This window comes from Pyrus communis, chromosome 16 (genome assembly GCF_041283825.1).
Source record: "Pyrus communis isolate YQ-2024b chromosome 16, ASM4128382v1, whole genome shotgun sequence".
Classification (NCBI taxonomy): Eukaryota; Viridiplantae; Streptophyta; class Magnoliopsida; order Rosales; family Rosaceae; genus Pyrus; species Pyrus communis.
Genome location: NC_142580.1, coordinates 12,607,909 through 12,620,392, shown reverse-complemented (window position 1 = coordinate 12,620,392; position 12,484 = coordinate 12,607,909). Strand labels below are relative to the sequence as shown.

General features: G+C 35.8%; 1 protein-coding gene across 3 annotated transcripts; it reads left to right on the top strand.

Annotated features, from left to right (window-relative positions):
- Nucleotides 1-6,282: 6,282 nt before the first annotated feature.
- On the top strand, nucleotides 6,283-11,040 carry LOC137731844 (type IV inositol polyphosphate 5-phosphatase 7). 3 transcript variants are annotated; one of them, XM_088688207.1, is made up of 12 exons: nucleotides 6,283-6,881; nucleotides 7,012-7,099; nucleotides 7,423-7,579; nucleotides 7,680-7,784; nucleotides 7,879-8,644; nucleotides 8,737-8,930; nucleotides 9,034-9,142; nucleotides 9,243-9,391; nucleotides 9,523-9,788; nucleotides 10,317-10,401; nucleotides 10,513-10,683; nucleotides 10,793-11,040. In XM_088688207.1, exons 1-9 carry the CDS (start codon nucleotides 6,852-6,854, stop codon nucleotides 9,743-9,745), a joined length of 1,821 nt encoding a protein of 606 aa, XP_088544333.1. In that variant the 5' UTR covers nucleotides 6,283-6,851; the 3' UTR covers nucleotides 9,746-9,788; nucleotides 10,317-10,401; nucleotides 10,513-10,683; nucleotides 10,793-11,040. The 3 variants fall into 3 exon arrangements, with proteins under 3 accessions (XP_088544333.1, XP_068327183.2, XP_088544334.1); XM_068471082.2 differs by having other exon boundaries at nucleotides 6,308-6,881; nucleotides 10,510-10,683; XM_088688208.1 differs by having other exon boundaries at nucleotides 6,407-6,881; nucleotides 10,323-10,401.
- The last annotated feature ends 1,444 nt before the right edge of the window (nucleotides 11,041-12,484 follow it).

The following is a 12,484-nucleotide window of genomic DNA, read 5'->3' as shown; positions in this document are numbered from 1 at the left end:
GTTAAGAAAGGTATTGCAGTATTTTTCATGTCATATTTTGATTATAATTATGAATAGTTATGATGGTTATTCATGGTCCAAATTTTAGCTAATTTTCCAAATTTCCCTTATTAGACGTCTCTGCGGCCGCCAAAAGCCTACCCTCTCTCGGATATTGAGTGGGTTGACCCGGGAAGAGATCCGAGTCGAAGACAAACGACGGCGACGAGAATCTGTCAGCGATCCCAAGAAACAATGCCCCATTCTGCTCCCCCTTCGTACTACCAAAAAATGAGATTCTTGCCTGGCTTTCTTTCGGCTTAAGAAGGATTAGCACGACCCGGCGATCAAATTCTTGGTGGTAATCATCAACTTTATAATGTTTTAATAACGGCTCACGCTTTTTTAATGATCTTTTTTATGGTTATGCCGGCGATGATAGGCGGATCTGGTAATTGGTCTGTTCCGATTCTGATAGGTGCACCTGAGTCCAACCAAGAAAGGCACGGGAGTCTTTGGGCATTGCTTGGACTAAGTACAGCTTGAGTCGAGGTAAGGGGCTCACTGCACACACACGGCTAGTTGAAATGTGTAATGACAACGAGAAGACTGAAAGCGAAAAACTGGAGCACAGCTATACTTTCATCGCTTTCACTAAAACCAGAGTCATAGGGGCACTTTTTGTTTTCTTTCATTGATTTATTTTTTGAGATTTTTTACGGTACCCTGGAATATAGGATACTCAAGATGTTTTAGTCATTAAATATTTGTTTAAAATATAAAAATGAAGATCTAACAGTTAGAAAACTCAAAGTATCCTATACTACAGAGAATCATAGAACTTTTGTTGTGTTGTGGCCTGTATTTAACTGAGAGGTGCGGCATGGAGAGAAAGAGAGTGGAGAATAGGCTTGAAGAATTGTGTATTAATTTCTCAATCCTTGTACCTTTATTTATAGTAATAAGGAGGAAATAAACTTGCTATCCAAGTAATACAAAGTCTATTAGGAAAGATCTTCTAGATCTCAAAGGATTCCTAATCTATCTCTTACACAATCACAATATGTATTAGAACATATGTGTTGTCTTTTTTTATTTTTTATTTTTTATGGGGTCCTAAAAATGAAGGATTTTGATCGGATTATCATATTACATTGAGGGTTGAGCCCAGAGATAGATCCATTCATGGATTTGGGTGATCCCGAGACCACCCGAAAGTCTGAAGAAGCGCTTGTGAGGACCTCTGAGGATCACCCAATGGTCTGGGCATGTGATGGAAGAGAGAAGACCACCTGGTTGTGTAACATAAGCTTTGAACTAAGAAGAAAGATTTAATTTTAGACGAAGAGGAATACAGAGAAGACTACCATGGCTATACTGCTCTTGGACCTTAGTTCCAACAAAGAAGAAAGACTTTCTCTCTCCACTTCCCATGTGACGAACTCCCCATTTTTCTTTTTCTTTTTTAATTGTTATCCATTCAGATTGTGCTACTTATCATTTAATTAATAAAGGAATGGTGTAATATTCAACCAATACTTTTTTATACCATATGTTTGACACCGTTATTTATTTAATTTTTTTTTAAATTCACTATAAATTCATACGTCCTTTGAATACTATTTCGTAAAGTACTACGAACTCGTAATCACTTGAAGTTTCATCTCATACTGTCAAATTCATTAGAATATTAAACCAAAATTTATGAGATTGTTGCATGTTATATATTAAATAATAAACCTAGTTTACCAAGGCCTCTACTTAAGCGCATAAATGCTAAACCCCAGTTCGTCACCTGACTAACGTCTACTGTATCATGATTACGACTTCCCAATATTAGAATGCTAAATCCACTACTGACTGAGTTCACAGACTATCATCTTATCAAAAAGAGGTCCCTCTCAAATGAGTTTCCAACAAATACAAGCATTGAAGTTGAGATAGTAGTGGAAGAAAGCTTTTAGAATGTGAGAATTTTTTCATTATTAATTTTTTTAGTTTTAAGCAATTGATATTTTTCTATAAATAAAAAAGAAATTAATTTTGTTGTGGTTTGAGATAAATACTCATGATTTAGTAATTATCTTTTTTTGCTCATTTATGTATAAAAGGTTAAAATTGTATTTTAAAGAATTTTTGTTGACAATGAAGTTGGCTTAATAAATAATATAAATATATACAAGTAAATAACTATTGCATCATTTATTTGCACACAAGCAACCAAATGTATGGACAAAAAGACATTGTATACTAGCTAGCATCCTTTTCTCTTCTTGTAATGGCGCATATTTGATGAGTATGCATTTCCAAATTTCCCTTTTCATAACGTCCTCATTGAATCAAAACAATATGATTTTTGTTAGATACCATTTCATGAGATTCTTCGTGAATCGTCAAGGTTGTCAAAGTGTACAAAAATGGAGTATGTTTGGAATTCTAGTAGGGTCACTTGTCAAGTTTTTGTTTCTCCCTTTAGATATCGGCCAATTGCAAAGGATGGCCCCATTGCTCTTTGTCTTTGATACAATCCTTCTCACTTTCACAAATTTCTTTGCACTATTCAATATTCACTTTGTTCTTGTTATTGCTTCAAATCATTTCATAGGACCCACATTAGCCTAAGCAAACCAAAAACAATAACAATGTCGTCCTAACTTCCATACAAAAGCAAAAGCACATAATTCACCAAATACAACACTTCATCAAGATTGATGATTTAATGCTGATTAGATAATTAACCTTGATGAACAAAATGGAAGTCCACTCATTATTTCATGTTTTAAAACTTGGTAGGGAGTGTATAATGGTGGAAACAGAAAATCTAGGTATTAAGGTTATTTTCTCTCAAAAGAAAAAAATATTGTCTAAACTTTCTCAAATAATGCTACGTAGACACGCAAAAACTAATGGCACTCTTTGTTAGAGTTGAGTTGAATTTGGTGGCACACTTTTGTTGCTGATATTGAGCATATTATTTACCACCAGCTTAAAACTTGACAAATTATTTCTGTCAAATGTCGAACTTGGAACGAGCATGAAGAAATTAACGATACTTCTTTATCTTTTCAGTTCTTCTGCCGGATCGGTCACCTATGAAAAAAATAGGATCACTTCTTATGGACTTGTTGAGAATGATTTTAATATAGTTCATGGCCTATTACAAGCAGATTCTTTAATTTTGATGATGTTGTAATTTCTTTCCCACCGCTACATGATGTAACAATTCAACACATGTTAAATGTGTATTTATTTTGATGATATACTCTGAGTTAGGATTGTACCAACTCTTTCGTTCACACGCATATTATAACAGTATGGCAGACACTTAAAATTTTCTCTTTTTTATAAGCTTTTAACCAAAAAAGGGATAAACAATCCAACTTAAATTTCTTCAAAGGGTCATAACAAAAGTGCTTCAGTTTCTTCTCCCCCCCCAGGTGTTCTCGAAGAAAATTGAGGTTTCACCATAAAATCAATTGGTTATATCGGAAGTAACCCAACTTACTTATGAACTCATACAAAAACTTTTCTCTCATCAATATAGGATTCCTTCTCAACATTCCCAGTTAGAGTTGAAATCTTGAAAGGTTGTAGCTTAAAGCACACTATTATGGGACTTCAAAGGAGACAATGCATTTGTGTGCAAGTTCCAATCTTGCATATGTATTTGGGAATTGGGACCAAATTGTCATCATAAAAACTGAATTTAGTCAGTGGAGGCTAATGAAGTGATTAAGGACTACCCATCGAAACGTGAGTGGATGTGATTTTATACCATTGTGGTACCCCCAACAACAATTATTCCGCCGTTTCCTCACTAGATCTTGTCTTGTAACATTAAAAAGTAAGCCCCTCAACAATGGCTTAAGACACAATTACAATCATGAGGATTTGCAGCAACGAATACAAAATATAAGAGACAGTCTTGCTCTTTGCCTTTGGATGTTTATGGAGTCATGGGTACTAAGAGTTAAATAACCAATTAAGACTTCAAACTTTGAGAAGACCTTGTTTTTGTTCAAATACGGCTTTCAAACATGGTTCGTTGAATCCTCAAGAAGAGCTGGAGCTTGGCGTGGGCGGCGGGCACATCAAGCTAGAAGTCCACTTTGTGTGACCACATTTGCTCAAAATCCCTATTCATATGCTACTTAATTGGTGTAGCCCTGTTAAATGTTTCTTAGGCACTTTGGACGTTTTCTACATCTTTCTTAATGAATATCGTACTTTTTAAAAAACTATCTACGCTTTCTACTTTATTCTACTTCATTTTTATAGTTCCATCGTATCCCGAAATGGCAAGAGTGTACCAATTAGGGTTTGAATAAAAAATAAAAAAAAACTAGAAACTAATAAATGGCATTTAATTTGATTAAATACAATAATGACATTTACAAAAATTTAAATTTAAAAATATGGATGAGTATAAAAATCAAAGACAAAATTTAAAAAATCATACATATGTAATAGTAAAATACTAAAACATGCTAGAGGAGGGATCTCTTCAAAGTCTCTAATCAAAGAAGTCCTCGCTTATCACGTGTTAATGCTAGATCCAACAACATGGGTCCTATGTTATGATGTCTCTCGTTTGCTAATTTTCATGCGGAGATCATTTTTCAATTACATGTTGATATGTTTGGTGTAAAGATTCGTCGTGGATTTTATTTGTAACTTATTTCTTGTTTAAAGGAAATATAGGTTCAAGTTTGTTTTCCCTCGAAACGAAAATTTAAGGGTCTGTTTGATATTCTATTTGAAATTTTTTATCATTTCTCAAAACATTTCTTAAGAGCATTTCTTGAAAACAATTATCTTTAAGACTCAAAAACTTGATTGGTTTGTGATTTAAATTTTTTAAATCTTAAGACTTAAACTAGACAAAGAGATCTAAAAAAAGGAAGCTGCAGGAGAGGGAGAAAAATGAGAGAGGAGGAAAGAAAGTAATAGATGATTGAAGGAAAGAGAAAGAAGAGAGATGATCGGATGAGATAGAAAGGAAGAGGAGTGAGAGAATGAAGAGAGCGGATTGGAGGAGAAACGAAAAAGGTATAAAAAAAGAAAGAGAAAGAAGAAAAGAGGGAGAGATAGATTTGGAGTGAGGGAGGAGGAGGGGGAGAAAATAAAGGAATGAGTTTAAATTTAAAAACTCTAAAAACTCATTTTTTATGTTTTTAGAGAATATACTTTATTTTTGAGTTCAGTTTTTTAAAATTGTTTTTGAGTTTAAAAAGTTGAATTCAAGTAGAATATCAAACAGACCCTAATATTCTTAACTATACAGTAGAGTCTTCAACATTTATAAATCTAATAGTTATTAGGAAGCACATTTCATGTGGAAAGCTCCCCACGCAAATGAAAAAACCAAAGTGAAAAATATTGCTTAGAGAAACTCACCAACCTCTTCTAAAAAATTAAAAAGGGAACCCCAACATCCATTGTGGCACACAAAAAAGGGCACCCCCAACACCTTATATTTGGGACACCCGCATATGTTTCCAAGGACACAGAACCTAGTTTGAGCTAAGAAACCCCCAAAATTGGTCATCAACATTCTCCCAAACCAACATCCACAATCATTCCATATATAATAACATAGAGAATCCCACATATGACAAATGCATATTGCTCCAAAAATTAAACATTGGAACTTCAGAAATAAAAACCTATAGAGGACAAGAAATGAAGTTGTCGTGGAGATTTTATGCATTTGCTAAAGTTGAATGCCTCCAAAACCTCCAAAACCCAACAGTTTCACCAAAACAAAAAACCATGTAGGAACTACCAATATCATCAATACAATATTTCTTCAAGAGCACTTAGTACTACCATTCCTCTTTACTTGTAAGTAAGAGATCTTCAAGAGGATTTAGTACAACCAATATCATCAATACAATATGTTGAGTTTTTGCATGATGACGTGAGTTCGAATTCCGTCGGTGACTAATCTAAAATATTTCGTTTGACAAAAAAAAAAAAAAAAAAAAAATCTCTGCCAGCAAAAGAAGAAATAAAATAAAAAAAGAAACAAATATAGTACTAGTACTTGTAACGACCACAGCAGATACATATATTAACACTGCTTTCTCTTTTTCCATCTTTAAACTGCTTTTACTTTGATGGGTAGACCGAATGGTGCAGAAGGATACAGCTCTCCCTCTCCCTCTAGTGCCTACTGTACATGTCCGAATCTCAAAACCTGCCCTGCACTTTGCTGACCGCGGGCAGCCATTCTTCTGCTGACCGGGTCGTTTCTGCTCACAAGTTTAAAACTAAACAACATGCCCGGTTCCCCGTTCTGTTGGGCCTTCCTTGTGCTAATTGCTTTGGGGTTAAATATTTCTCAATAGAATTAACTCTCTCTCACCACACTCCTCACTCTCTCTCTCCCCCCTTGCTTTATACTGTTCAAGTTCGATACTTTGCTGTTGTTACCAAGAACGAGGCGCTTTGGTTCAAAGAGAGAGAGAAGGGGGCTCTCTTTTTCTTTCTTCCTCTCTCTCTCTGTCTGCCGCATTGTCTTGTTCTAAATTCAGAATCTCATCTCACTTCCACGCATTAAAGCGCTCTCTCTCTCTCTCTCTCTCTCTCTCTCTCTCACCAGTCTTTGAGCCTTCATATTCTTCTGGGTTTTCCTTCTTTGAGCCTACACATCACCATTGAGTGCGTTTAATAGCGCAACTACACCAAAACAGTAAAACCCATTTATTATTGGCCAAAAATAAGAAAACCCATTTGCAGTTTCCTCTTTCTTCCAATATTTGCAGATTACTGGATTGTTTTTAGAGTTTTAGGATTAAAGGAGTAAACTTTTTTCATATTTGGGGAAGCAGAGAATAAACCCAGAAGCTGTATGAAGTAATAGTGAAAAAATGAGAGTTGAGAATTCCAAGAAAAGCACGGTTTTTTTCTTCACTTTCTAATTCTGTTTAAAAAAAAAAAAAGCATTATTTTCCTGGATTATTTATGAATTTGTTTATGTTTTGATTTCTGGGAATTGTTTGTTGATTCTTTGTTTGTTGTTTGGTGAAGCTCTCATGGTCAAAGAAAATGGTCAGAAAGTGGTTCAATATCAAGAGCAAAAATGAGGACTTTCAGGCAGATGATGTTAACTATGGAGGTAGAAACCCGTCTTTTCCAATGGTTTTTCATATGATTGGTATTGCTATTATTATATAATTATTGGGGTTTTCTGGTGACATAATCTTAATCTAAGTACAGAAAATCGATTTAACTAATAGCTTTGGATAATTGGAGTTTTTGTCTCAGCAATGCCACTGTTCTGTTTTGTATTTCTATTCTGTTACTGCATAATTGTCCCATCTGTTTTGGCTTGTATATATGAAAAATTTAAATTCTTTGGCATTATTGACCTCTCTTCTGATTTATATTTTAATACTTCAACTTGGGGTTAAATACATTTCCAATAATTTTGTTCTTCAGGAGGTGATCAGGTTGAATACAGAACTAGTTTCTCAGAGAGGGAACCATGCACAATTAAGAAAAGCAAGACAGAAAAGTTTAGCAAGAACACAGAGAAAGTTCGTAGGCGAAAAATGAATCTCGATCATCCTCGAATCATAGATGTAGAGAACCATAGGTAAAATGTCTATATATCTTCTTTTACAATGTTGTTCTTATAAAGTATTTTGGATCTCTAATGTGTTGTTTACAAGTTTTTCTCTTTTGAATTGGGGCAGCATTTTTGTTGCTACATGGAATGTGGCCGGAAGATCTCCTCCGAGTAATCTGAAACTGGATGATTGGCTTCACGCCTCACCTCCTGCGGATATTTATGTTCTTGGGTATGATTTCGCTGTTTTTATCTTATCTTCTTTCAGAACAAACTCTAATTATAGGCATGTTGCTCATATATACATCTATACTTCTCTCTTTCAGGTTTCAAGAGATAGTTCCTCTAAATGCTGGTAATGTTCTGGGCGCAGAAGACAATGGCCCAGCAAAGAAATGGTTGGCTCTCATTCGGAAGACCTTAAACAATCTTCCCGGGACCAGTGGGGGTGGTGGGTGCTATACACCATCTCCCATCCCACAGCCAATTGTAGAACTACATGCAGATTTTGAGGGATCAGCTAGGCAGAAGAACTCGTCTTTCTTCCAACGTCGATCATTTCAAGCAACCCACAGCTGGAGAACGGAGAATGACCCTTCTATCACACAACCTCGACTTGATCGAAGGTTCAGTGTTTGTGATCGAGTGATCTTTGGTCACAGGCAAAGCGACTATGGTCACAGGCAAAGCGACTATGGTCACAGGCCAAGTGATTATGGTCAGAGGCCAAGTGATTGCGATCCCAATTTCAAATGGGGTAATAGGCCAAGTGACTATTCAAGACCGAGTGACTACTCAAGGCCAAGTGACTATTCTAGACCGAGTGACTATTCTAGATGGGCATCGTCTGATGATGATAATGGACCAGGCGATTCACCAAGTACTGTTTTATTCTCACCAATGTCCTACGGCGGATCTGCATCCAATGATGGATACAGAATGCCGGGGCATTCGAGGTATAACTTAGTTGCAAGCAAGCAAATGGTTGGCATATTTCTCACAGTATGGGTAAGGAGTGAACTGAGGGATTCTGTGAAAGACATGAAAGTATCATGTGTTGGAAGAGGATTAATGGGTTATCTTGGAAATAAGGTATTGAATCACTTAGTTATGGTTGTTTTGATTCTTTTTGATGCATTTTTCAATCGTAAATAACAAAGACAATTTTCTGTTTGGATTTTCAGGGATCCATTTCAGTGAGCATGTCTTTGCACGATACGACCTTTTGCTTTGTTTGTACTCATTTAACCTCTGGACAAAAGGAGGGTGATGAACTAAGAAGGAATTCTGATGTCATGGAGATCCTTCGGAAGACTAGATTTCCAAAAGTTAAGGGCTCTGGCGCGCTGAAATCCCCAGAAACAATCTTGGAGCATGAGTAATTGTTTACCTTATCTACCATTGATTGCATACTTTTGTTGTAGGCCTTCAGCTGCTGGTATATGCCGCTTGTTCTAATTATGTTTTTTCTTGACTTCTAGTCGAGTTATTTGGCTTGGGGATTTAAATTATCGAATTTCCCTCTCTTACCGCTCTGCTAAAGCGTTAGTTGAGATGCAAAACTGGAGGGCCTTGTTAGAGAATGACCAGGCATGTTTCAATATACTTATCTATGTTTCTTCTCTGTTTTAAAATCCTTGCTTCCATTCTTACTACTTCATTAGGCAATTGACATTAGTTCTTGCAACAGTTACGGATAGAGCAGAAACGAGGTCGTGTTTTTGGGGGCTGGAATGAGGGGAAGATTTATTTTCCACCAACTTACAAGTATTCAACAAATTCAGACAGATATGCAGGGGATGATATGCACCCAAAGGAGAAACGTCGAACACCTGCTTGGTAAGACCATCTTCCTTACTGTACGGAGAATTATGGATGAATAAAATGGAAGATGAAGTGTACATTGAATAAAAATGGATTGATCATCCAAAATTTTGAATTGCTAATTTATTAACTTTTCATCTGTGAAGGTGTGATCGAATATTGTGGTATGGTGAAGGTCTCCAGCAATTATCGTATGTCCGTGGGGAATCTAGGTTCTCAGATCACAGACCAGTTTATGCCGTATTTTGGGCTGAGGTTGAATCAAGCCATAACCGGTTGAAGAAAAGCATGAGTTATTCTAGTTCTAGGGTAGAAGTTGAGGAGCTTCTTCCATATTCACATGGATATACCGAGCTAAACTTTTTCTGAAGGATGAGGGAACAATGATGACCCACATCGGTCCTGCATTCAGGTATGCTCTCTTTCTGTTGTTTGTTCTGTCCGTGTCATGCCTGCAATACAAAATCACATGGTCATCTGAGTGTATGTCTCACTTGCAGGTTTTGTCTAGTTAAATAATTGAGTTGTTCCTAAGGTTCCCAATACCTATTAAATTAGGAATTCTTTTAAATTCCCTTGGATTCTTGACCCCACATCTAGCCGTTAAATTCAGCATTGTACATCATACACTGATGTACCCTAGAAATTTTAGTTGAACAAATTCCAACTCTTCTTTTGGTATGGTTCCGCAATCAAATCAACCCTTTTTTCACTGTAGTTTCATTTCATGTGTCACTCTTTAGCATTTCTCCCGTCAGACGGTTCAATCCATAGATTTTGATCCTATTGGATATGCCTAAAAATGAAAACTCATGCAATGAGAGGAATAATGCCTCTTTTAGTAAACCTGAAAGTGTCCAAATTTTTTCATCCTCTTGTTTTCTTCACAAGTATGGATATCTTGGTTATTTCTTGGTCTTATTTAGAATTTGGCCCCCAGTTGCAGTTGCAGTCGGGAATCACTTTGAAGAACACATACTTGTAGGGTTGATAGAGACACTCCCTTAGCCCACAAACCGAAAAAGGTAACTCTTCTTTTCTTTTCTTTTTTTAATTGACTTTTTTCTCATGCTTTTTTCTGTACATCCTTGAAGGGTTAGTTTGTCTAATTTGACCATTTTACCTTCTCTTAGCAGGTGCTAATTTTGCAATTTTGGTCTGTTAACTCACACATGAAAATCAAATTGTACAGTAACTACAGTTGGTTTCATAACTTGGTAGCAGTAAAAAAATCAGTTTCAGCAGTCAGAGACAACACTCCATTATTTGGTCAACCAGTTAATAAGCACTTACCCCACATTAATTAGGTACTATAATTGTGTTAAAAAGTGTTTTTACTTCTGTGCTTACAGTAACTAATGTTTAAATTTCCCTTGAGCTTTTACTTATATAAAGTTATAAACTTTTGTCTTGCAGGATGAACTCAGCCAATCGGAACTCGCCAAGTGGAAGAACAAGAAGAGTTTTTTTTTTTTTTTTAATTATTCGTGATTCTTTTATTTGTTTAGGAATTAGGGATATATATATATTGATGACTGAATGAAAGTGAAAAGGCTAAAAATAATCATCTTCTTACATCCTTTTTGTTATTAAATGCAAAGAAAACAGAAAGAAAAACAATGGTGTTTTATGATTGAATTCCAAAAGCCTCCTGTTCTTCCAGACTTCCAGTCGTGGCAATTGATTTATCCTGAAAAAGTTACTGTGAGTGCTTTTACTTTTTAACTCTCTGGTGTTTAACAGACTGGGAAAGCTCGAGTCAGTTTTTACAGGTTTGGCAGGTAAAATAGATGAGCAGCCATGATCTTTGTTATGTAGTGGGGATTCATTCCGCTTCTGTCTTTACCAGTTTGCACTAAACTGTCATGATTACACTCTCTGGCAAGGACCACTTGGTAATCTTATGTTTAACTGCCAAAACTATAACGTGCATGCGTTTCATTTTCTACGCATGCATTTGAACCCCCACCCAAGAAACAAAAATGAAAAGAAAATTCTGTTAAAATGTGAAGATTGAAAAAAGAAAAATGTGGGTTTACAGGAAAATAATCGACTCTTAATATATGATGAGTTTTGTCTTCGTAAGTATATAAATTAGGGAGTGCATGTAGGTATATAGAAACTTTTCCTTTTATGATTTTAATTCAGTACATGTGTTAGTTTTCAATTTGTAATCTTTTGTAAAGAGTCAAATAATGCTCGTACTAAATATGTCTCAGTTAATTTTTAACTTTTGCATGTCTGAGTAATGGGAAAGAATATTGATGAATATTTATTTACTAAAGTGAGAACAGAAGCTAGCACAGAATAAAGGAAGTTTCAGGGGTTGATCGATATCTGGGTCTTGGTAATTATATATTTTACTGAAAAAGGTCGTGAGCACAAGCAAGCCAAAATTCACAGGCTTGGCCGTTTATGTCGAAAAGTCATGATTTAAAGATTCTTTGCTCTATCCATCACTACTTCTGTACATTGCTGCTCAGTGGCTGAAACGCAACAACCAGAAGCACCAAAACTAAACTAGCAGTAGCAGAACATGGTTAATTTTTTTTTTTTTGTCAAACCATAAATTTGTTGGATTAAATGTTAGATTAGGACCGACGTGGTTCAAATCCAAGCCGTGATGCAAGGACAATCCTCCTTTCCACTACTATGAAAGAGGGTCACTTGCGTTTGGCTTTCTATTTTTCGGGGGTCTCAAAATTGGAGCATTTTACTCCCTAAACTGGAAACCCGATTTAAATTTGTTCATCGAATTCAAATTTATTAGATTCTTAGTCTTGTAAATTTTATATAGTTAGAATCATTAGTCCGTTGCAAATTCTGTTAGTTTGTTAATGTGGCGTGGACGAAGAGCCCAAAAAGGTGGACGCACCCGATGACATAAGATTTTCTGTTGGAAATGGACAAACAAGTTATAGGTGTTCAATATAATTAAATCCCGATGGCGCTACTTTGTAGAACAAAGCAGGCACACCATAAGATTTGGGCAAACATGAGTAAATCTCAAGGCAAACAAACTCTTTGAAAGCGGATTCACCAAATCAAAGCTGATGTAAAATTCAAAACAGTAGGGTTTTAATATATTTGAAGTCGAATTGGAAATTT